This window comes from Camelus ferus, chromosome 8 (genome assembly GCF_009834535.1).
Source record: "Camelus ferus isolate YT-003-E chromosome 8, BCGSAC_Cfer_1.0, whole genome shotgun sequence".
NCBI lineage: Eukaryota > Metazoa > Chordata > Mammalia > Artiodactyla > Camelidae > Camelus > Camelus ferus.
In genome coordinates, this window is record NC_045703.1 from 60,143,795 (window position 1) to 60,167,167 (window position 23,373).

A 23,373-nucleotide genomic window follows, 5' to 3' on the forward strand; every position below is an offset into this window, starting at 1 on the left:
TTACTCACACTCACAGTTAAAGTTTATTAGAATGAAAAGCTACAGAGGAAAATCAGCCGGGAGGAGAGCTTTGTGAGACAGGGTCCAGGAAAGGTCCACATGCAGAGTCTCCAGCTGTCCTCTCCCTGGGGGTCATGGGCAGTGTTGAGTCTGTCAGCTATGCTGTGTGGCAGTATGTACAGAGTAGCCACTCAGGAAAGCTCACCTGGGGCTGGGTGCTCTGGGTCTTTGTTGTGACTTGGTCACATAGCCATGGTGGACTGTGCACATGGCTAACTCGAGTCTCCGGCCCCTCAGGATAAGGAGCTGATACCATGTGACCCAAAGCCCCCACCCTAAATCACAGTTAGACTCTCTTGCAATGCCCAAGGCCCCCAGGTAAGCACAGACACTTTTTATCAGGGAGTAGTCGTCCAGGGGCTTAGAGCTTGCCTCTCAGGATCTGAGGACAAAGACCAGAACTCCTTCTGGGTCAGGTTTAAGACTTCACTACAGTCTTAGAAGCAGGATGACCATGAGAATAATGATAATGATGCTGACAACAATAATTGAGACAAAACATTAGGAAAGAAGAAAGAGATGCCATTATAGGGAGAGCCACATGCATCTTGCCTTCAGATGCTTCAGTAATTAATGATTGTTATTTTTTTTAAAAAGAGTCGGTGGGGGAGGTACAGGCTTTAAAGGGCAGTGGACCTTTAAATAGTTGGCATTTCCCAATGATTGATTGTGATTTTATGGCCTTTTCTTTTTTTCATTAAACTCAGAAGTAATGATCATATTTAAAAAGCCGATCAACTCTATATTAAAAACAGCTTCATATTTTCTTCTTGTGTTTAGACTTATCTGGACAGAAGAAAAAAATATGAGTTAAAGGTAATTTGACACATGGCTTTTGGATTTCTATATTTAGCAAAGGGAATCACAATTAAAAAAACGAATTTGGAAATGGGTTTCTTTCATTTAGTCAGGATTTCGGTATTTGTAGCAAATAATATTGTTCTTCATTGATAATGGAACCCTGGATGAAATTACTTTAGTTTCCTTAGTGATTATAAAGTGGTAGATTATAATGTTGATGAATTTACTCCACTGATTATTTACTATGGTTGGAGTACTGATATGAACTTTATTATATGTTGTCTGAATTGCAAGTGTGTGAATTGTGAGAAACCCATTAGTAAGTGAAGGAAGAATTAAATGCTGGTGAGGTTGAATCTGGTAAGAGCAAATGGACTGTTCTGCTGCATGTAAATAAAGGTTAGAATTTGGGTACAAAATAAATTAGTCTAAGAGCAGTGGTCTGGATCTCTAAAACAGATGAATGGGCCCGCTCTCACCAACAGAACAAATTAATCTTTAATGGCAGATAGTCAAGAAAATAAATGGACAGAATGGTGTCAGTGGTTTTAAGTTAAAGGAGGGGAAACCAGGATGCAGTTAAGACCTTCAGGAATTTATGTTGGCAGAAGTGATTATAAGCCCAGCAGGCACAAACCCTTATCCAAAACAGATTCATAAGCCTCTTTGCAGATAATGAAAAATAGGATCAGTTCTGGTGTGCCCTGTCAGCCAACGAACCTCTCTGAAGATAAACACTCCTCCCTCCCGCCCCCCACCCCCCCAAAAAAAGAGAGGGGGAAGTGAAGTATTTCAGTGATGAGTGATGATGGCACTTGTGGTGCTAAATAATGCCAGTGACTGCAGGGAGCAAATCCCAGAGTCACACAGGGCTGAGGATGCCCCCCACAGAGCTGTGTTCATCAGGGAGGATTCACTGCCTGCCCCTTTGGCCTCCCGTGTGACCTGGATATTCAAGCTGATGGAAGTTCACAGCGTGATTTTTAAATGCTTAGCTGGTTCTTTGGATGAGGACATGTTGCCACTTGGAACAGTTTTCAAGTGTTGCCATTACATTTGAAAACAGATACGTGCTACCTACCCTTCCCTTGTTCTCATGTGTCTAAACCTTGTTGGATCTAGAAATTCTTCTCATAGAGCCTGGTGACTATAGTTAGCAATACTGTAATGTATGTTTGAAAGTTGCTAAGAGAGTAGATCTTAAAAGTTTTCATCACAAGAAAAAAAATTGTAACTGTATGTGGTGATGGATGTTAACTCGACTTAACCATCATGTTTTTTTGCGGTATATACGAGTATTGAATCATTATGTTGTACACCTGAAACTAATATGTTGGCATATGTCAGTTATTCCTCAATTTTAAAAAATTCTTCTTTCCTTGTCTGATCACAACTTGCGTGATTCCCATGTTGTCTGTTGAATGTTAGGCTTTTTGGAAGAAGTGTCACGTAGCTATGGAAAAGGTGTATGAGTTGACTTGATCTGCCATGTTCTGGCACTGAGGCTCAGGACCGGGAGCAGATGGCCCCTGTGGATGTGAGATTTTAGGAAATTGATTGGGGTGACAAAGAGGAAGGAGCACACGGGGCAGTCACTGACCCCCATGCACCCCACCCTTCAGAATCCCTACTGTTCTTTGCCCCGGCCTGTACTCTGTATAAGGGGTCAGTGGCTGTGTTTTGGACAAACAGGTAGAGCACTAAGAATTCTGCTGGGAGCCCTTTCATAGGAACTTGCAGGATCCACACAATCGCTGTGGTCGGTGACACCATTCACGGAGCAGCAGTTTTAAGCATTTCTTTGGAAAGTCCTTATGTCAGGAAATGCTTCTCATCAAAAGGCTACTGCATAAAATCCATGTATCTTGTTTATCTTTGTCAATGACTCAAAATGCGTGAAAGAATGGCACAAATGCAGTTTACTCATGCTCAAGGCGGCGATTTGCCGTGATACCGTGGTTTCTCCTTTTCCCACTTTCCCACGGAGCCGTCTTCACTAAAGCAGTGTTGTGTCATCAATGAGTGTAACAGATGAATCACTTTGAGCGACTAGGGAAGGGGCCCAGACGTCTGGCTGTGGTGATAATTACAAAATGTGTGTCCATCTGCCGCCTCTGGCACAGGCCGGAGCGGGCGGGAGGGGGTGGCAGCTGAAAGCCACAGGGCCCAGGAGGGATCGGGGGACCGGAGCTCTGAGTAGAGCGTGGCCACCGCGGGCCATGCCCTGTAACGGTGTCACACAGCTGAAACTCCAGAGCGAGGAGGGACCTTCTGTTTTCACTCTGCTGCTGCCAGAACCCCTCAGGAACATGCTTTGGCTTCTTTCTTTCTTAGAAGTATCTCGTAAATCAGGTGGCTGCATGTCGTATAAAGTCAGGTTTCCAGGGGTCACTGGAAATGTTTCTTCTCTTTTTTATTGCTTCTTTGATCTCTCTGTCTTCTGTGTGTGTTTGAGAACGTGTGCACACATGCACACGCACACACACACAAGCATCCTAGGCCCCCACCTTCCGCCATATGCTTCTTGTCTTCCCTAACTCCCCCAGATGGCTAGTGTTCCAGTGCTGAAAGGTACATTTCTAGAACCTTCCTTCACAGTAGCTGGGGCCAGTTGATACTTTGTACGATTCCAGTCCCCTTTATTGATATACGAAGATTCTAACGTCCCCTCTCTCTGCTCCTTCACTTTAATGCCGCAGTTGTTTGAATTAATTGCTTCACACACATTTCTTTACTTTGCAAACCTTTGCTGAGCACCTCCTGTATGTTAAGCACCAAGCTAGGAAAGTCAAGACGGATTGGATTCTTGCAACCAAGTAGGAGTGTGAAGTATGCACGTGGATTATCTTGGGTGCTTTATAACTATATAAATGGTATGCTGCAAGTTTTCTTCTTCAACTTACTTATTGTGCCCAACATGAGATTTCTGAGATTTGTCCATGTTGCTACAGGAGGCTCTAGTTTATTCATTTTTATTGCATTCCTGTGCAATAACATTCTTATGTATTAATATATTGTAATACATTTATCCACTCTACTGTTGATACTCACTTAGGCTGTGTCCACTTTTCCATTATTGTGAACAATAATAAAATAATTTCTTAACCTATTGCCTTGTGCACAAGAGTTTCTCCAAGGAATATACCAAAAATGGGATTGCTCTCAAATGTTTGCACCAGCTTGTGTCCGCCCCAGACCTGGTACAGCCAGACTTGAAAATTTTCACCAATCTGATAATATCTCGTTTTTGAAAACATACCATCTCCTGACTGCCAGCTAGTAAGGTTGAACACTTTCCCCCATGTGCTTATTGGCTGTTCGTGTTGTCTTCTCTGGGAATTTCCATTTCAAACCCTTTCTCCACTTTTCTTTTGATGTATCACCCTGGGTAGAGCTTGCAGAGAGAAGGAATTGTACCCTCCATCCCAGGACAGTGATTCCATATGTCTTATGCCTTTATATCAAAGTAAAGTTTGAATATTGGTCTGACCACTCAGTAGCTGAGTGACCTCGGGCAAACCTCTAAACCTCTCTGAGCCTATTTTACAAGATAGTTGTAATGATTAAATGACACATTATATGAAGATGCCCAGCGTGCTTGTCACATAAAAGGTGCCCAATGAGTATGAGCTCTACCTGAACCGCAGACAGGCATTTAGAGTCGGTGAGAGAGCTGTCCTATGCTAAATGAAACAGAAATGTGCATCCTCTGGGAAAGAAGAGTCCCCACAGGAGTTCATGGATAAAAGGTGAATGCAGAGCATCTCAGATACAAAAATAGTGCCCAGACTGAGGTTGGGGCTGAGGTCCCCGGGGTCATTTAGAAAGGTGTTTGTTGAAGAGGTGAAATTTTCCGCTGTTTTAAGGGAAGAGGGTTAGTAGGAGGAAGGGCAAAGATTTCACCTGCAGTGTGATGGAAGCCACGTTCATAGACCCAGAGTCAGAAGGAGGAAAAGGATGAGCTAAAGGAGGTGCGAGGTGGGTGGTTGCTGCTGCTACTGTGTGTGTGTGTGTATGTGTGTGAGAGAGCGTGTCTGTGCATGTGTGTGTGTGCCAGGGGAGGGAGCGGACGGGAAGTGTTGCTGAAGGGACGTTTTCATGTCATTTCAAACACTTCATGATGTGAGGATTGAATGTACTCATTTTTAGCCTTCCAAGAGGGAAAGTCAGGCAGGTGAGCTGGCACCAGAGTGGCTGACTGTGGTCCTGGGCTGTGGCCGAGACCTCGGGGAGGCGAGGTCAAAGGCAGGGAATCTGGTGGGAAGGTGCAGGGGTAATTGCAGTCCTGGACTGGGCAGGATGAGAGAGGCGTGAGTGCATTTATTTTCTCAGCAGTTGTAGTGTCTGTTGCCTGAAGCTGGGGGAGCCTACAACCACGGAGGGAGAAACGTTTGCTTGGCCAGTGATACTGACAACTTCTTTGGAAGAAACTCATTTGTGCTGCTCATAGCCTGACATTAACACCCTGACCTGAACGCCCATGGTCTCGCTGGATGTCACACAACATACTTCTCATCTGCCTTAATTTTCACACCTTTTCTAGGGGACTGGGGTGGGGAAGATGGGCTACATTTTTCTTAGTGATTTTGATTTGAACTTGTACAGACTGGAAATATTCTTATCAATATTATCTCCATGGTCATGATGATGACAGTGAAGAAGATGTTGATGGTGGAGATGATGTTGATGATGATAGTAGCAAGCACTTAACACAGTACTTCTTATGGTCTGAGCACTTTCCCAAGCACATTATATGTATTAATTCATTTTCTCATTTAGTTCTTGTAGGAACCTGGAGGGTAGGTTTTATTATCATTGCTCCCACTTTACAGGTGAGGAAAACTGAAGCACAGAGAAAATGATTAGTCCTTAGGGATGTGCAAGGATTTGAACCCAGCCTGGCTCCCAAGTCCCTCTCTTAACCATGTGGCTCCACTGCTTCTTACTGTGTGCACAGAGGGTTACTCCTTCCATATAGGAACAAACCCATCTGAAATCTTTTTAGGCATTTGTTTCAAAGGGTTCTTCTATGTCTGTAACCCAAGATCTTTATTTATCTTCCTTTTCTCTGCTTCTTGCATCACCATTACGATTCACAGACTTTGGGACACAGAGCTTCACCCCCTCATTACAAGCCAGTGCATGTGGTGATGATTGTCCAGCTGCAGTTCAGTCCCCTACCTGGGCCCAGCCCACAGCAGCCCACAGGAACGCGAGCTGGGAGGCAGATCTGAAGGAGCAGACCTGGGATCTTTTAGGTAGTGTTTTGAGGACAAAAGCTGCTGAGTCAGTCTGAAAAACTACATGTCTTGAAATGATGGGTCAGGGCAAAAATTATGGCATTTTACTGGAATAGTATTTCAAACATTATGGACCAGAATGGCCAGGTCTTAGAAACTGGTGGAAGATGTTCAACTAATAAAATGTGTACCTTGAAGAAATGCTAGAAGAGGGAGAGGAGGAAGAGGCAGGAGGGAGGGAGAGGAAGCTAGACCATCACTCCAATGCAGCAATTCTGGATCCTGTAATCCTTATGTTAATGCAAAGCTTCTGATCTTTCAGAGTCTCCTGGAACTTCTTTTAACTTGCCATCCATTGTGAGAGGCAGAGTGGGAGAGGCAGGAGCTGTGTCTGGCCTGGGCCGGACAGTGTGCCCTGTCCTGCCCGCGGGGCACCTGTACTCACTTAGCACTGTGGCTTGTGCTTTACTCTGACAGGTCCTGTTTCTGTGTCTTCCTTCCCTGCTGGCCTGGGAGCTCCTGCTAGGCAGGACCTCTACCTTCTTCTGCATGTCAGCACCCAGGGTAGAGTCTGGCACGTGATGGAGTCTTGGTACATATTTACTGAACTCAATTGACATCAAGAGACCTAGATTCAAATATTTTCTTTGTGACTTGGGCAAATGACGAATGAACTAAAGTATCAGTTTTTCTGATCTGTAAAATGGAGATAATAAAACCTACTACAATGGATTAAACATGTAATATGTGGAGAGGCTACCACAGGTCTTCAATAGGGTTAATTTCCTTCACTTTCTATAGATCAGGAATAACCAGTGCCAGATTCAAATACAGAACCCACTAGGGATTTTTGTTGATCCTCATCCATCCTTTTAGCTGGGGGTTGAAACATCAAAAGAGAGTCAAGAGTGCCTTTATTTGAGTATCGCAAAAGAGCATACCCTTTGTGGTTAAAGGATTGCCCTAAATAACTTACATTTTCACTTGGAAATCCTGCATCTGGGAACCACTCATGTTCCTCCTTTCTTTCTACATGTTCAGTGCATGTACAGGTTACATGGGAGGAGACTGTATAAAGATAGTGGTGAAATGCCCAGCTTGAAGTCAGCTTGGTTCTTTGTAAATGCACACAGAACATTTACCAAGACACACATATTCTACGGCCATAAAGCAAGTCTCAAATTTAAAAGAAGTCAAGTCATATAAGATATGTTCTTTGAATGCAGTGGAATTAAATTAGAAATCAGTAACAAAAAGATAACTGGAAAATCCCCAAATATTTGAAAAGTAAAGCATACATTTCTCATGGGCCAATAACTCATGGGCCAAAGAAGAAATCAAAGGGGAAATCAGAAACTATTTTTAAGTGAAAGAAAATGAAAATCCAGCATATCAAAATTTGTGAGATGAAGCTAAAGCAGTGCTTGCAGGTGACTATCTAGCAGTAAATGTCAGCATTAGATAAGGTCTCAAATAAGTGACCTCAGCATCCACCTCAGGAATAGGAAAAGGAGAACAAATTAAATTCAAAGTAAGGTGAAGAAAGGAAATAATAAAGATGAAAGTAGAAATCAATGAAATAGAAAACAGAAAAACAATAAAGAAAATCAGTAAAATAAAAGCTGATTCTTTGAAAAGATCAATGCAATTGATAAATCTCTAGCCATATTGGTAAGTGTTAATAAAGAGGGAAGACTAATTATCATATCAGGAATAAGAGAGATAACATCATATAGATTCTACAGATATGACAACCTCCTGCCCATAAATTCAACAACTTACATGAAATAGACTAGTTTCTTGAAAGATACAATCTGCCAAAACCTCCCCTCAAAACAAAACAAAACAAAACAAATCCAGGCTCAGATGACCTCATGGGAGAATTTTACCAGACATTTAGGGAAAAAATCGTATCAACTCCACACAAAGTCTTCCAGAAACTTGAAAAGGAAGGAACACTTCCCAACTGATTCTGTGAGGCCAGAATTACTTTAATGCTAAAACCAAAGACATCACAAGAAAAGAACTGTATAGACAAGTATCTGACATGAATATAGATGTAAAAAAATCTGAAGTGAATTTTTAACAAATTGATTTCAACAATATATAAAAGAGAACAAAACATCACGGTCAGGCGAGGTTTATCCCAAGAATGCAAGGTAGGTTTAACATTTGAAAATCAATGTAATGCACCATATTAAGAGTCTTTTCTTTTCAGGAAAAGAAAAACTCTATGATCATATATGATATCAATATGTCAATAGATGCAGAAAAATCATTTAACAAAATCCAGTATTTGGTAAAAACTCTCAGCCCATTAGGAATAGAAGGGAATGTGTGAAGATACTCTTGATAAGCATATCTTTGAAAAATACAGGTAACATACTTAGTGGTGAAAGACTAAAACTCTCCCCTGACATCAGGAACATGGTCAGGATGACCACTCTCACCACTTTTATTCAACATTGTATTGGAGTTTTTAACCAGTATCATTAAGCAAGGAAAAGACGTAAAAGGCATCCAAATTGGAAAGGAAGAAGTGAAACTGTCTTTATTCACGGACAACATGATTGTCTATGTATAAAATCCAATAGAGTATACAAAAAAGTTAGTTCAGCAAGCTTGCAGAATATAAGAGAAATATTTAAAAAATCTACTGTATTTCTATATACTAGCAATAAACAATCAGAAATTGAAATAAAAGCATACCATTTACTATAACATCAACAATATTAAATACTTAGGAATAAATCTGACAGAAGATGTGCCCATTAATTTAAATTTAAGTAGCTGTGTGTGTGGTTAGGAGCTACTTTATTGAATAGTCTGGGTCTAGATCATGGTGTTTACAAACTGTGGGTGGTAACCATTAGGTGGTCTTGACCTGTATCTCCTCAAAATAAAATAGAATAGAAAATACTTTATATATAGTAAAAGTTATGTTTTTACGTGAAACTTTTGTTTCCTTCTTGCATCTCTGTGTGCTAGGTTACTATGACCATGTATAGATCACATGGAGATTTTTAGGATTTCTTGTTTTGCTTTTAGTTGAAAGCCACTGATGCCCATATTTATGTTTTCTGCCATGAGCTGAGACCTGAAGTTATGTTTATCTGACTTCTTGACATTTACCCTTAGATACCCAGTAGGTAACTCAAGTCTGTAAACTTACTTTGTTCCTTCAAGTTATCCCCCATCTCAGGAAATAGTGGTACCTTTCTTCCAGTGTTTTTCTGCTAAGAAGCAGTGACTTTAATTTCCTTTTTTCCTGTCCCTGCCCCGCCGCTGCACCCTACTCCCACTTTCAGTCCAGCAGCAAGGCTTGTTGGCTCTGTCTCTGAAGTGGATCCCAAATCTACCCATTTATTTCCACCTTGGTTTCTCTAAGCCACCAGCATCCCTTGCCTGGACCACTGCAACAGCTCCAAGCTGATCTCTCTCTCACTCTTGTCTTTATAAAACTCATTCTCCACACAGTAGCCAGAGGGATCGTTCAATAACCCAAATCAGAGGATGCTGCTTCCCTACTTAAAAGCCTCCAGTGGTTTTCCATTACACCGAAGATGCACCCTCATGGCCTCACTGTGGCCTACAGGGCCCTGGTGAGCTGGCCCTCGCACCTCCAGCATGGTGCCCATCATGCTCATCTTGGCCTTGCCAGGAACACCCACTTCCTTGCTTGTTTCTCTGCAATGACTCTGCGCACGTGCCATGACCCAGACCCCCAGAGCTTCTCCAAGGTAGCCTCTCTTTGTTAGTTCAGGTCTCGACTCAGATGTCATTTCCTCCAAAGGGACAGCCCTTCCCTGACTAAATTAGTGTCCCCAGCCCAAGTGTGAGTGACCTGTTTTGGAAGTAAATGAGATATGTTGTTCTTTTTATAAAGCACTTTTGAGAAATATAAGCCAAGAGCCATCAGTCAGTATTTTTGATTAGACATTCTTGAATCTTATTAGAGAATCATCTGTAATCAACAGAATCCTTCTGTGCAAGTGGTATTGTCAAGTTTCTGTCTGGAGAATAAATATTAGTCTTGCTGTTCTTTGACTTACTCAACTGAGCATCTCATTAAGCAAATTTTATGAATGTTTTAAAATATGTACAATATAGTATATTAAGTTACAGATACATAAATTGCATTAAGATAAAATTTAAAATTAGAGTTTTTTGCTAATGTCTGTATATCATCAATACAAGAGGAATTATTTAATTAAACTTTTAATCACTGAGCTTTATGTACAGCATGACTAACTTTCTGAGAGAATTTGAATTTGATTTAAATTACCAAATTACTTTTAACTTGAAGAGGAAAGGGTATGTAGTTTAGGGTACATCATTCCTGGTGTGATTTTAATCTTAACTTTTACAATGGTCTTTATGAAAAATGTTATTAAAATAGTGCAGAAAATTACCAGAGTTAAGATAAATGATAGGGTTTCTGATTTTTGATCTTTGCTTCAGAAAAAAAAAAAAAAAAGAAAAGGAATCTGCACCCAGATGGTGAAACCTTTCACAGCAGTCATTTGAGTGAGTAACAGATTCCAAAAACAATGAAATTGAAACTGTGTGTGCAGCATCCTATTATGTTGTTTAAACCACACAGGAAAGGGGGTAACAGGAAATGCATTTAACTTTATAAGAAGAAAACTGAATGTAAGTGGAAAAAATATAAGTGGGGAAATTTGGCATTATTCATCCTAGAAGATCCTTAAATTAGGTAAAACGGCGTTCAGAAAACTAAAACATGACATGATCTTACTTCACATGTATTCCGTTCTGTCCAAGTTCAGAAATGGTGGTGATTAAAATGTTTGTGTCCTTTGACCCACCTCTGGATAGCTCTTCAAAGGGAATAATCCAAATTGCAGACCAAGATTTATGCACAGAGATGTTAATTGCGGCATTGTTTATAATTTTGAAAAGCCAAGCACCAACCACATATCCAGTGATGTGGATATTAAGCAGCTTGTAGAACATCCATACAATAAAGGATCGTATAATCATAAAATTAATTTTTTAAAAGACTGTTTAATGTTGTGGGGAAAAGTTTTGACATAATGCTAAGTGAAAAAAAAAAAGAGTACAGTTATACAGTATGATCTCAATTAGGTAAAGATAATTTGCATAGAAGAAAATACATTAACAGTGGTTCATTCTGAGGAGTAATTGTTGCTGGTTTGTATTTTCTAGTCTTTCTGGAAAAAGCACATTACTTTTATAGTAGCAAAAGGATTATTGAAAAAGGAAATTGTGGTGGCTAATAAAATATTAGCTATTTAAGCTTACTGTGTTTCAGAGCTGGAGGGTAGCACCAGGATCATGTGGGCTGGGAGCTGTGACTTAGGGGTTGTAGTTGGTAGGGCAGACTGTCTCAGATCTGCTTTTCGGGAGACCGTAGCAGAGAGGTAAGGCTTCTTAGTGTTTTTGTTCTGGGATGTCCCTGATGTGCCCAGAGCTGACATTCACTGGCTGTCACTTGCTGATCAGAAAGTCTAACTGGCTGTCAACTTTGCTTTAACAAATATAATAAAGGAGGACAAAGTAATTTTTATCTAAGTGTGACTTATTTGGTAGCCAGAAACTTTAATACAGGAGACAACAATGAAAGATTCCTGATGGAGTAAAGTGGGAAGCATTCTAGATGGTCCTTCAGTCCTTGGGTTCTCATCCATGGAGAGTCATGAAATCATTTTAGTGGGTCTCCCCAGCGTCACCTTTTAAATGAAATTGGAACAAGATAGAAAAGACTGGGAGCATGGCATATATTAAGTATTCATTCTTTAAGGTTTTATTTCAGGTGTGCTTTTGTATGTACTCAGTTGTAAATGAGAAATGTGTTTTGTTTTTCTTTTCAAACTATGATTTGCAGTCAAAAAAGTCAAGAGACTCCCATTGGGATCTAGGCTAGTGGTTCTCAGTAAGATCCTGGGACCAGCAGCATAGGTGCCACTTGGGAGCTTGTTAGATATGCAAATTCTTAGGCCACACCCGAGACCTACTGAATCAGAAACTCTAGGGGTGGGCCCAGCACTCTGTGGTTTATTTAATAAGCCCCCTGCGCCCCAACCTTACCCTGTGCTTCTGATGCACACTCAGATTTAAGAACAGACTTAGAAAATAATCTTGTGGTTATGGTGGGGGAGGAGGATAAGGAGTGGGAAAGGATAAATAGGGAGTTCGAGATTTGCAGATACTAACTACTATATATAAAATAGATATACAACAAGTATATACCGTAGAGCACAAGGAACTTTATTCAATATCATATAGTAACCTCTAATGAAAAAGAATATGAAAAGGTACATACGCATGTATATGCATGACTGAAACATATGGTACCCCAGAAATTGACACAACATTGTAGACTGATTATATGTCAATTGAAAAGAAAAAAGCAAACCACTGAGCCAAAAAAAAAAAAAAAAAAAACCAAAAAACTCCACTGGTCTAGTCTTGTTCTTCCTGGTGTGTTCCAGAGACTTTAACGTTGGCATCACTTAGCAGCCAGCTGGAAATGCCGTCCCAGCCTCAACTGGACCTACGCATTCAGCATCTACAAGCTCCCCAGGTGATTCGTAGGCACATGTGAATGGTTTATTAAAGGTCGAGAAGCACTGATCTAAACCGCATAGGCCTTCAGGGCTCAAGTAGATAATGTCAATGAGTCACTGGTTTTCTTTCTAGAGTACAGCAATGAGAAAGCAAGGTGATGTGAAGTTGAAGCATTTTCACTTATTTAAAAACGTCATGTATTGTACCAGTGGGGGTTAACACGTCCAGCCAAGCTCATAACTAAGGTTAACTGCAACTGACATCAATGACTTCAAGCAGATTTTGAACCTAAATTTTAATAGAGCTCATAATAACCTCTTCTGATTTCTTTTAGGAATTTATTAAGGAGCTGCTCTCTCGGATAAGAGGCATGAGGAAACTGAGCCCCCCGCAGAAGAAGACTGTGTAATTCTGGCACAAGTGGAACTTCCCCGGAGACCGAGGAAGGGATTTGGACTTCATGAAGACGTTTATTAAAGAATAGTTGTCCTTATGAGCAACTATTTTGGGGGAGGGGGGTGGTATCTATTAGACATTTATTCAAGAGCATTTTTTGTTTGTTTGTTTTAAAAGATTTTGTTAGTGTAATATTTGAATTGCAAAGATATCATTACTCTGGTTTCAGCCCAACCGGAAATTACCAAACCAGGCAGACATGCAAGGATGGGCTGGTCCAGGCAGCATCTTTTTGGAGAAATCAGATGTTTAGGACTTAACTATACAGGGATGACGGTTTTCTTACAACTAGCTTGGTAATACTTTTTTCTTAAGTTGTACATTTGACTCAGATGTCGAATTTCTCGTACTTGTATATATCTACACGCAACTAAGTTAAAATGTAGATGTGAGTTTTATTTCACATGAGTGGAATAAACTTGTGGTCATCCTTTCATTGGAGGTCACAGCACGTGTGTTTTCAAGAGGCCACTAGGTATTCTTCATGCAAATACTGTTGACCTTCAATGTTCACTTTATGCACCAAAGTGAAAGAATTCAGTGTATCCGTTATTTTAATGAGCTACACTACAAAAATGTGGACTTGGTCAAGGGCTTAATGTATGGACTTTGTATTATTTCATTAATCAGGATGCTTTGCCAGGTCATGTACTTATTGCCTTGTTTGTGGTATTTTAAAGTTTTATGAACCTTTTATTTGAAGAACTATTTGGATTTCTAGAGAAACGCCCACGCTATCTGAGTGCTGTTTTGCGGTGGAACAAGGAAGCACCATGTAGCAATTCATTCTCTGCTTTCAACCAAATAGTGTGTATTATTCTCTCTCCATGAAAGCAGGTCATAAGGAAGTTAGCGGAGGATGTATCTTCCTCCGTAGAAGTAGATCTGGTCACTTCTGTGTCTGGGCAGCATCAGATCAGAACAGATGAGCTGAGTGATGGGTGGGTGTAAATGGGAGAAAGCTTCACCTCCTCCCAAGAAAGCTGATACAGGAGCATTTGCTGTTCGGAAGCGGAAGCATGGTGGCGATTTCATTGCCAGCTTCCCTCTATGGCATATGGTCAGGACTCTGGCTTCTGGCCCTAATTTTGCACCCCATCCCCTTGTTTGGAGCTGAGCCTGGGGCACCTGCCCTGCCCTGCTCCTCTCAGTTGTCTGCCAGCTCCTTGGAGAAGGATCAAAGTTCAGATGAATGTGGGCGGGGTCAAAGGGCAGGGTAGAAACTCATCCTTCCCTCCGGGAGGCCCCCACTGCCTCCCTGCAGAAACCCCACGTACTGCAGGGTGTCTCCAGGTGGCCCTGTCGGAGCACAGGGGTCAGGCATTTTATATCAAGGGTGCTCTGAACATATTTTATTTTTTCAAAGAACTATGTTTGTGAATTTTATGTATACTGGCAAGCTTTTGAAAATGTATTTAATTTTGTAATGTTTACCAATGATTTATTTACATGCTATTTACTCGAATAAATGGAGCTGCTTACAATTCTGCTCACATTTTTGCCTCGCAAAACAACGCTGACGTGATGATTTTACTTTGTTCAATGCTCTGCAGACAAGGGCACAGGGTGCCTAGCTGGCTTTTTATTTTCAGGTCTTTTCAGGTATTCGATCGTGTCCTTGGCCTGAGGTATCTTCAGATCAGGGGGTGAAAGCAAAGGAGCTAGGACACGTTCCCAGCTAGAGAAGGAGACAGAAAATAATTCTGCACGCTCAGCTCTGCCGGCCTTCTGTTCCCACACTCTCCCAGGCCACGCACCTTGCATTTTATTAAAACTCCCTTTTGCCCATCTGATGTAAACCCTCAAGAAGATTTTAGATTAGTCAGATATTCCAGTTATTGTGAGAATGCCAGGCACCCTATAAGTACAGAAAAATACAGAATTTGCAGGGCTTCTTAAGGCTTGACCAGTCCAAGTGATGGTCTTCAGATGAAACAAGAATGAACTTTTTCCTCCAAAGGCTTCTGATCCTACCACGTAACACGCTCCCTGCCTTTCTGCCCTTCCCTTGCTCAGGGCCTGGCGTCGCCGACTCCCCGAGTTCTCAGGCCACAAGCTGGGACCTCCTCCTTGATTCCTCATCCCTGTCCCAACATGCCCTTCGTCACCAAGCTCTTCCTCCGCTAATACCTGTCAGCCCTGTTCATTGTGGGGTCTGGCCTCGGTTGCTGCTGCCGTCTTGGAGCTGGCTTCCCTGTGTCCAGTCTCACCTCTCTCTCGATTCTCCACTCAGCAGCCAGAATAATCTCTCCACAAGACGGCTCTGATCACGCCACCCTCCCCTACTTAAAACCCAAACCCTTTGTATTCCTTACAAAGAACTCTTCCCTGCTTCTCCAGCTTCATCTTTTGGCCTTGGACTGATGTCCAGTCCTACAGAATTCCATGGGGTCTGGAATGTTTCATATATATTTTTTCCTCCAGAGCTTTGCAAAAAGCTATTGCCTCGGTCTGGAACACCCTCTCCAGCAACAGGCTCTGTCTGGAGAGCTGGATTAGGTCCCTTCTAAACGTATGCAGAGCTTCTAGTGTTTTCCCTGACATAGCACGTCCCCGTGGTATTATTACCATCTGTTCACCTGTGGTCTCTTCTCTTAGACCCTAGGATCCTTGAGATTGGGACTGGGTCTTATAAATCAAGCATCTGCTCCTGTGCTTGGCCCATCCAGGAGATCCCCCTGTGTTTGCCAGTTGAATATATGCGATAAAAGATTCTTCAAAAAAAACTGAGCTGTTTCCTTCCTAGCTTAGAGAGTCGTTTTTAGACCTAAGTGTATGTTTGAATCACTTGGGAAGCTTTAAAAACAAGTGACTCCTAGACCCTAATCCAGATCAACTTAATCAGAATCTGTAGGAGCAGAGCTTAGGCATTTTTTAAGGCCCCCGGGTTGAGGGCCCCTGGGCTGCTGGGTCCTTCTTGTGTAGTCTGATCTGACCGCTGCTCACCAGGTTTGTGCTATTGCAGTAGGTGGCAGTGATGACGTCAGCCCATTCACTATTTCTCACCTTATTTTCTACTGGAGACAAATTAAAGCACAGCACTAAGGGAATGACTCCATGGGACCCAATGTCTAGCTCAGTGATGGCTTGAACACTGGGAAGTTGAAGTTTAAACTTTATGGAGTGGCATCCCTTTACAACAATCATAATAGTAGTTCCTGTTTATCACTGTGCTAAGTGCTAACTTGCTGTATCTCATTAAATCTCGATGTTAATCTTACGAGGTGGATGGCATAATCCTCATTTTACAGATGAGGAAATCAACTCAGAAAGGTTAATTAGCTTCCCTGAGGTCACAGTTACAGAGCTGAGATTCCAACCCAATTCTGTTTCACTCCAAATTGTCTGACCGTTCGGCTTATCTGCCTCTTACATGGTGTTACTTTCAGTCCCACCCACAGGCGTGAAAGCTGGCAGCTGTACTGGTGAGTCGGGGCCCTGAGCTGCTGGTGGGGGCGTGAGGCTCTGTGGTTGGCGTGGTCCTCGGCCACCTGCTGGTCCTTCCTCAGGTCCTGAGGACCAAGGGGCTCTCCGGTCCTGAGCCGTGGGGCAGCCAGTCTCTGTGCTGCCGCTTCTCTGTTTCGGGCTCTTGCCTCCCCTCTGAGGAGACGCTCCTGGACTTGGCCTTGGCAGCTGAGCACGAAGTACCCTTTCATCAGTTTTCTGAGAGGGCAAAATTGGGAGAAGGAGCAGCTCAGGGTAATGTGGGTTTTCAGTTCTTGCAACACACAGTTACTTGATTTTTGTTTCCAACCTAGAGTCCCCATAACAGATTGTGTGCTGTGCAGAATCAGTTTATCAGCAACAGACGAGGGTGTGATTCTCCCTGACTCTTCCCAAGAAGACGAGATGGTTGGGAACATGAGCTCTGAGTCGTGTCTATCATTTGACAGAGGGTAGCAGACTGCAGCGGCCCCTGCCAGGAGATAGCCAGCCAGGCAGTAAGCCCACACCTGGAGATGCAGGTTGGTGAGCACCTGGGACTTCTTCCCTTTCCAGGGTCAAAGTAGGAGGCAGGTGTTGGCCCTGTGGCTTAGTGCTGCGCTGGGCACTGCTCCTCGCCCAGTCTACTAGGATTGAGCTTTTCATTTCTTTTGCTGTCCCTCCAGTGTCACTCAGCAAGACGCCCGAGCCCAGAGCCAGCCCTGCATGTGACCGATTGCTCAGGGAAAGGCAGGCCCCACTGCTGATGGACACCCCCCACACCCACCTCATTTTTTCCTTTGCACATGTTGGGGATTCCCTCAGCTTCTCGGGGCCCTTCCCTGAGTGCAGGCACTTTGGGGGAGTTTCTTGCTGGCCCTGTCAGCCTCCTCCTTCCACCCCTGCTTCAGGCACTAGCCGCAGGACCCTTTGATGGTATAAATGATCTAAGATGACATGGTGGGGAAATCCTGTGGGAGGGGACCTTTTGTCTGTGGTCTGTCTAAAAACACAAAAGAACTCAGTTTATTTGGTAATTGAAACTTTGGGGAAGCCATTTTCAAATTGGACACAGACAGAGATACCAGTGATTTTCCCCACTGCTGTGTCTTCTTCCTTCTTCCATGAACTCTCCAGGATCAACCCAAATGATCCTGGAGAGTTCATGCCTAAGAGCTCACGCCATTCCCTTTGGGATCTGGGGTGTAACTTACTGAGTGTTTGTAATTTGCCTGTGGAAACTCAGATGGCTTCTCAGTCTTCTCTGTGTGAGAGAGAATGATCTGGACTTCCTGGACTTCCCTTCCACCCCCACTCAGACACAAGGGCTGGAAATGCTTCACTGAAGTGTTCTGAGCCACCATGGTGTCTCTTGCCTGGGGGTGAGTTGTTTGTGTAAGACTGGATTGTTCTCCATCTGTCTTGGCTGTGTGGGTGTTCCCACCACAGCACACCAGACAGGCATCTCAATGGAGCACTGATATTAGACCGACCGCGAATTAAGGTCCTGGAAGTCTGGTTTTCTGGGGCTTTTATTGGGGCCATTAGATTAATAAGACCAGATTTATCTCTGGTTCATATTTTCTTCAGTTTCAGGGATTACGGTATTAAATGGTATATCAAGTAGGGTATTAAATAACCTTGCTGGCTTGGGTTCATCTTGTTCTGGTGGATTCTAGAGGCAGGAAGTCCTATCAAGCATAAAGGGTTAAAAAAAGTGCACTTTTAATGTCAGTGCTATGTAGACTTGATTGTATATATATACATTCAGTGTTATTGGGGGGCAGTTCTACATAGGTCTCTCATGTTTCTGAGCAGACACTGACTTGGCTTTGGACAACTGTTTCCAAGTATGTTTGTATGTACAGCAGTCTTGGAGGATAGAGATAATTTCTCCCCCTAGAGCAAAAAGCAGGCGAACTTACAGCACATTATGAAAGATGTGGGTTCCCTCCGTTCAGGTTCTCTCTCCCATAGTGCAACCCTCTGCAAGTGCCATTGTCACTCAGCCTTCTTTGCAATCCCCTGTGAGAACTGGGACTTGCAAAATCACCCCCTCAAAAATGCCGCTACACTGGCTGTCACTACTGCTGTGGGTGATGAGCTGTCCTTTCTCTCTGACCAGGGATTGTCAGGTCTCTGGTGAGTCCATGACGCTGTGACAGGCTAACTTGTCAGCTTGGAAGTAGGGTCAAGTCTCTTCCCTGCCCAAGTGTTGACAACGGTAGTCTTGTGGATCTCTTTGAGCATGACTTGCATCATTCTTATAAACAGCAGAGCAGAGCTTTCTTGTTTTGTTTTGTTTTCAACCCTAATTTAACCCATCACTTTCAACTAGGCAGGGTCAGAAGTTTTCTTTGAAGAGACTTCATGTCAGGAAATGATCGTTCTGTGGACAGAATTTACTTTCCCAAAAGTCAATTCCTATCTTCCTCCTTGTTCACAAAAGGGGGATGCTGCCCGTGGGAGATCAGGGAAAATGGGTCAATTAGCGAAATGTACCTAATTTACAAAAAAATGACACTTTAGAGTGAGGCAGAGAAGACAAGCAAATGGCAGTTCTTGCCTTGCATCTTCCTCTTTAAAATATGTGCCTAAATGATGTGCACAGCATATTATCACCTGAAATTTTCAAGTTCCCAAATTAAACTCCAAAAGTAGTTTTACGATCATAATTTATTTGCAGGGTCACAATCCACCCAGTGGTCACTGAACCCCAAAATAGGAAAATGAACTCATGGAATGAATATCTGGCGCCCCCAGATCACAAAGCAGTCCATTAAAAGTGTAACCTGACAACGCCCCTCAGGGTCACTAGTTGCTTGAGGGTAAGTGGTGTACTGTTTGGTTTTCCTATGGTTAGTAGTAGAAAGTTACTCCTGGAGTGGATTGGTTTCTTAAAAGGGGCCAGTACTGACTCAAACCCCTTTCCAATTGTTATGGATTATGGGACGAATAAGACAATTTATCTTTTTAAAAAAATACATTTTTATAGCACTCAGCACAGCACTTCGCTCTTTTTAGCTGTCATCCCAATATGGGGAACCAAAATGTACAATCTACAGTGTAGGCTTGTATCTCTTTAACAGAATCTTAGCGAATCACCTCTTTCTGAAACTGGTGATGGGTGAGGAGTTGAACAAAACCTCCGAAACTGTTAAAAAAAAAAAAAGCATAGTCCCCCCACCGCCCTGAATCTTATTTTCTGTTTCAAAACATGTTCTCCTTTTAGAGCTGAGAATTTCCCGCCTGTGTTTTTAACCTAGGAGACCTTAAAGTTACAGCTCATGTAGGCTTAAGGAGGTCCTCAAAATCTCTAAAACTTTGTAAGAGAGAGAGAATATTTTGGGGAGGAGAGGGTCTGTGTTATCATCAGGTTCCCAAAATGTCCATACCTCGAACAGCTGAAGAACCAGGGCCCGAACTTTGGAGGTGGCAGCCCCACAGGTTGCCAGGTGCCCCAGAATACCTGGGGACAAGCCCAGCCTCCCCTCCTCGGCCTCAGACCTCCCTGATCCAATTTCCTGATCTCTTTTGTTCTCACCTCGTACTCATATGTTCCATTTTGCTGAATTCCTTCCATGAATAATAGCTTCTCCCTGAGATGCTGCTTCTGCAGCAAGTAGCAGCCTGCCCTGCAGGGAAGCCCAGAATGGGGCTAGTCCCTTGCCCCACCCCCAACTTTCCACACAAACTGGCTGGTTCAGGAGGTGGGTTCCATGTCCCTTTCCTCTTCTGCTTCTTGTGATGTGTTCTGTCTACAGGTTCTGGTGACCACAGGCCTTTGGTGTAGATTTACCTCCAACAGGCTCTGTTTCACAAGTCTGCTTCAGTTGCCAACACCCCTTGCCTAATCTGTGCACAGCAGGTGTGGACAGAACACCTGGAGAAATACCTATCCTTCCCCCCAATCCCCTTCCAGCATTTTGTTCAGATTATCCAACAAGCAAGCACACGAAGACACACATGTGAATACTGTCTGTGAATACAACTGAGCAAGGAGTGGAAGAATGGTTCACACTTTGACATCCTGTCCCTGGGAAAAAAATGAGGGAAGGAAAGATAAGAATGACACCTTGTCTCTCGACAAACGCATTTTTTGTACGTTCTCCTGTTGTTTCATACGTGTGCAAAGAAAGCAAGCTGTTGTGTTATATTTGGGCTGGGAATTTAAATTCCATGAAATATTTTATAATTTCTAGGGAGAAGTAAGCCCTTAATTGCTCTTTTTGCTTATGCTTTATCTTGAGTCTCATTTAATCCAAAGTGTTGCTTCGTAATTTATGATCTTTATGTGGGGGAAACAGGAAAGACACTCCTTAATGCCGTTATACGAGCAGGCTGCACATTTAATGTTTGGAATAGAAGTTGCCCTGGCTTAAATAGTCCCTCACCCTTCCAGCATCTGAAATCAAGAATGACTCATCCATCCATAGGATGGACCAGACAAAGCCGTACTTCTTATGAGCTCCAGAGCCTCAAGGCAGAAACCCTGTAAGAGCTGAAATTCCCATTTTATTGCCAACAACACATACCAAACTTAACATTCATTCACTGATGATTGTCCAGGGAAAAACAAGCAGAAATGAAGGTGTTTTCACATCATAATTGTCAACTGAAATAAAATCACCCAACGTGAGAGTTGTGGGTTAAGTTTTATTTGGGGCAAAATTAGGACTGTAGCCTGGGAGACAGCATCCCAGATAGCTCTGAGAAACTGTTCCCTAGAAGCAGGGGGAGAGCTCAGTTTTATATATGACTTCAGTGGAGGGGGGACGTGCAGTCCGGCACACGTTTAGGCAGAGGCTGCCGCTGGTCACAAGGGGCAGATGTCACCATTAACGATTTTAGTGCTTTTCTAGGTATGAGGAGACGCAAGAATTGGGGCTCATAAACTCTTCTCCTGAAAATATCTAACTATCTGAAGGCCTGTTTAGCCAGTTTTCCCAGAGCACAGAGCACCTCATTCCTGATCTCCTCCTTGGACTCCTTTCAGGGAGTGTTGGAGGTCAGCGGCTGCGGCGGCCCGTGATGTAATCCAAGCAGGGGTAGATGGCAAGTGCCAACAGGATCCAGTCTTTGTAGAGGCAGATGGCCAGGGCCAGTTTTTAGTTAGCAGAACCAATCATCAATCCAGTCAACTCCCTCAGATACTAACTTCATTACTAAGGGCACCATTAGTTTTGTGTTGTCAGAGTTGTAGTGAAAAGTCCTTGGGGGTTAGTTATTGGTTGCTGGGAAAGTAAACGTTAACGTCTGCCATGGATCAGGAAAGAGTGTTTCATGACTAACTGGTCAGATGCTTATATGGGATGGGCTGAGTTTGGAAGCTGCCCTGGTTTTCCACCCAAGGCTCCACAAGATCTTTTAAACCACCTGCAGCGGTCAGAGGGGCTGGTCTCCCCAGAGGCGGGGAGCTGGTCTCCCTGGTGGGGGGCTGGTCTCCTCGAGTGGGGGGGCTGGTCTCCCTGGGGAGCGGAGGGGCTGGTCTCGGGGGGGGGGGGCTGGTCTGGGAGGGGGAGGAGCTGGTCTCCCCGGGGGTGGATGTCGCTTTTCCACGTACTGCATTTCAGGTTTTAAAAATAAAACCTGTGGCCTCTGCTCTCTCTCTTTCATTTTAAATGGGGGCCCTGAGGCCAAGCTGTAGTGCAGCTCACTTTAGAAGAAAGAATCCTATAGGAAGCAAGCTTAGATTATCGTGAGAGGTGGGTTAGCAGGCACCTACTATGAAGAGTTCTCAGCATCTGAGGGAGGCCCCTGGGCCCCTGTCGTCCCCTCGGCACATTAGTTGGGGGCCCCAAAATCAGACATCCGTCCTCCTTCCAGTTAACCAGCACATACTTCTGCTAGGGGTCTTAAGCTTTAATCATTATTGCTTTTGTCAGATTCCTTATGGGGGCAGGGAGGGTCTGGGTGTGTGAAGGCTGTGAGGGGCTGGCGACAGTGTGGGGCCATCACATCTTTCGGTTCCCATCTAAATATACATTGAGGCAGGCCCTCCCTCGGTGCCAGGTGAAGGAGTCTGGGATTCCAGTGCATTGGTCTGAATATTTCCTCCACAGAACACTTCATACAAGACGAACATTGTAGAGAAAGATCTGGCTCAGAACAATACCTAAGGGACTGCGGGGCTGAGGCTTGCAAGGGGATGGATGGGGCACGTATGGTCTTCACCAGGATCAGGTGCACTGTGGGCCTCGGTGGCCTCTAGGAAGTCGCAGGAGTGAAGAGAGCCCTTGGATCTGTCACAGCCCAGCCTGCTGTCTTTGGGCAAGTGGTTCTTTCTGGACTTTAGTCTCCTCATCTGTAAAATTAAGAATTATTTGCCTTAATTATCTCATAGAGTAGAAAGGAGCAAATAAACAATGAATGTGAAAGATCAGACCTACCAGAAGCAGGGCAGCCTGCTCGTTAGACTGGAAGCTTGAGGAGCTGCAAAGTGGCTGCCAATCAGTGAATCAAACAATCAATCGCATTGGGCTTGGAATCAGCCCTGCACACTAGCCCCAGCTCTGCTGCTTCCTGTCTTTTGCTGATTTGTGTCTGCCCCTTGCTTTCTTTACCTGTAACGTGGGAAGAGAACAGGATTAGATTTTATATGTATATAAGCCTACATAACCATGCAGCGCCTTCTTACTCTTGCAGAATTAGGGAGATCCTGCATGTAGTTACCTAGAGCACTCTTGCTCATTTTCAGTTTAAAGGATGATAATCACCACCCTTAAGGCCCTTGCTTTTTCTCCCACCTCGTCCTTCTTAATCTGTTCCCATTGTTGATCTGACCCTGCTCAACTGCAAGTGTGAAGCCAGGCAAGTCCAGTGGAGTTGACTGCACACCTTA

General features: G+C 43.4%; 1 protein-coding gene across 1 annotated transcript in view; it reads left to right on the plus strand.

Annotated features, from left to right (window-relative positions):
- PPP1R14C (protein phosphatase 1 regulatory inhibitor subunit 14C) overlaps positions 1 to 14,593 on the plus strand; it is a 78,925-nt gene extending 64,332 nt beyond the window's left edge. Inside the window, exon 4 of the mRNA XM_032485154.1 lies at positions 12,988 to 14,593. Within this exon, the coding sequence (XP_032341045.1) occupies positions 12,988 to 13,062 (75 nt within the window). The 3' untranslated portion in view covers positions 13,063 to 14,593. The remainder of the gene's footprint in view (positions 1 to 12,987) is intronic.
- The last annotated feature ends 8,780 nt before the right edge of the window (positions 14,594 to 23,373 follow it).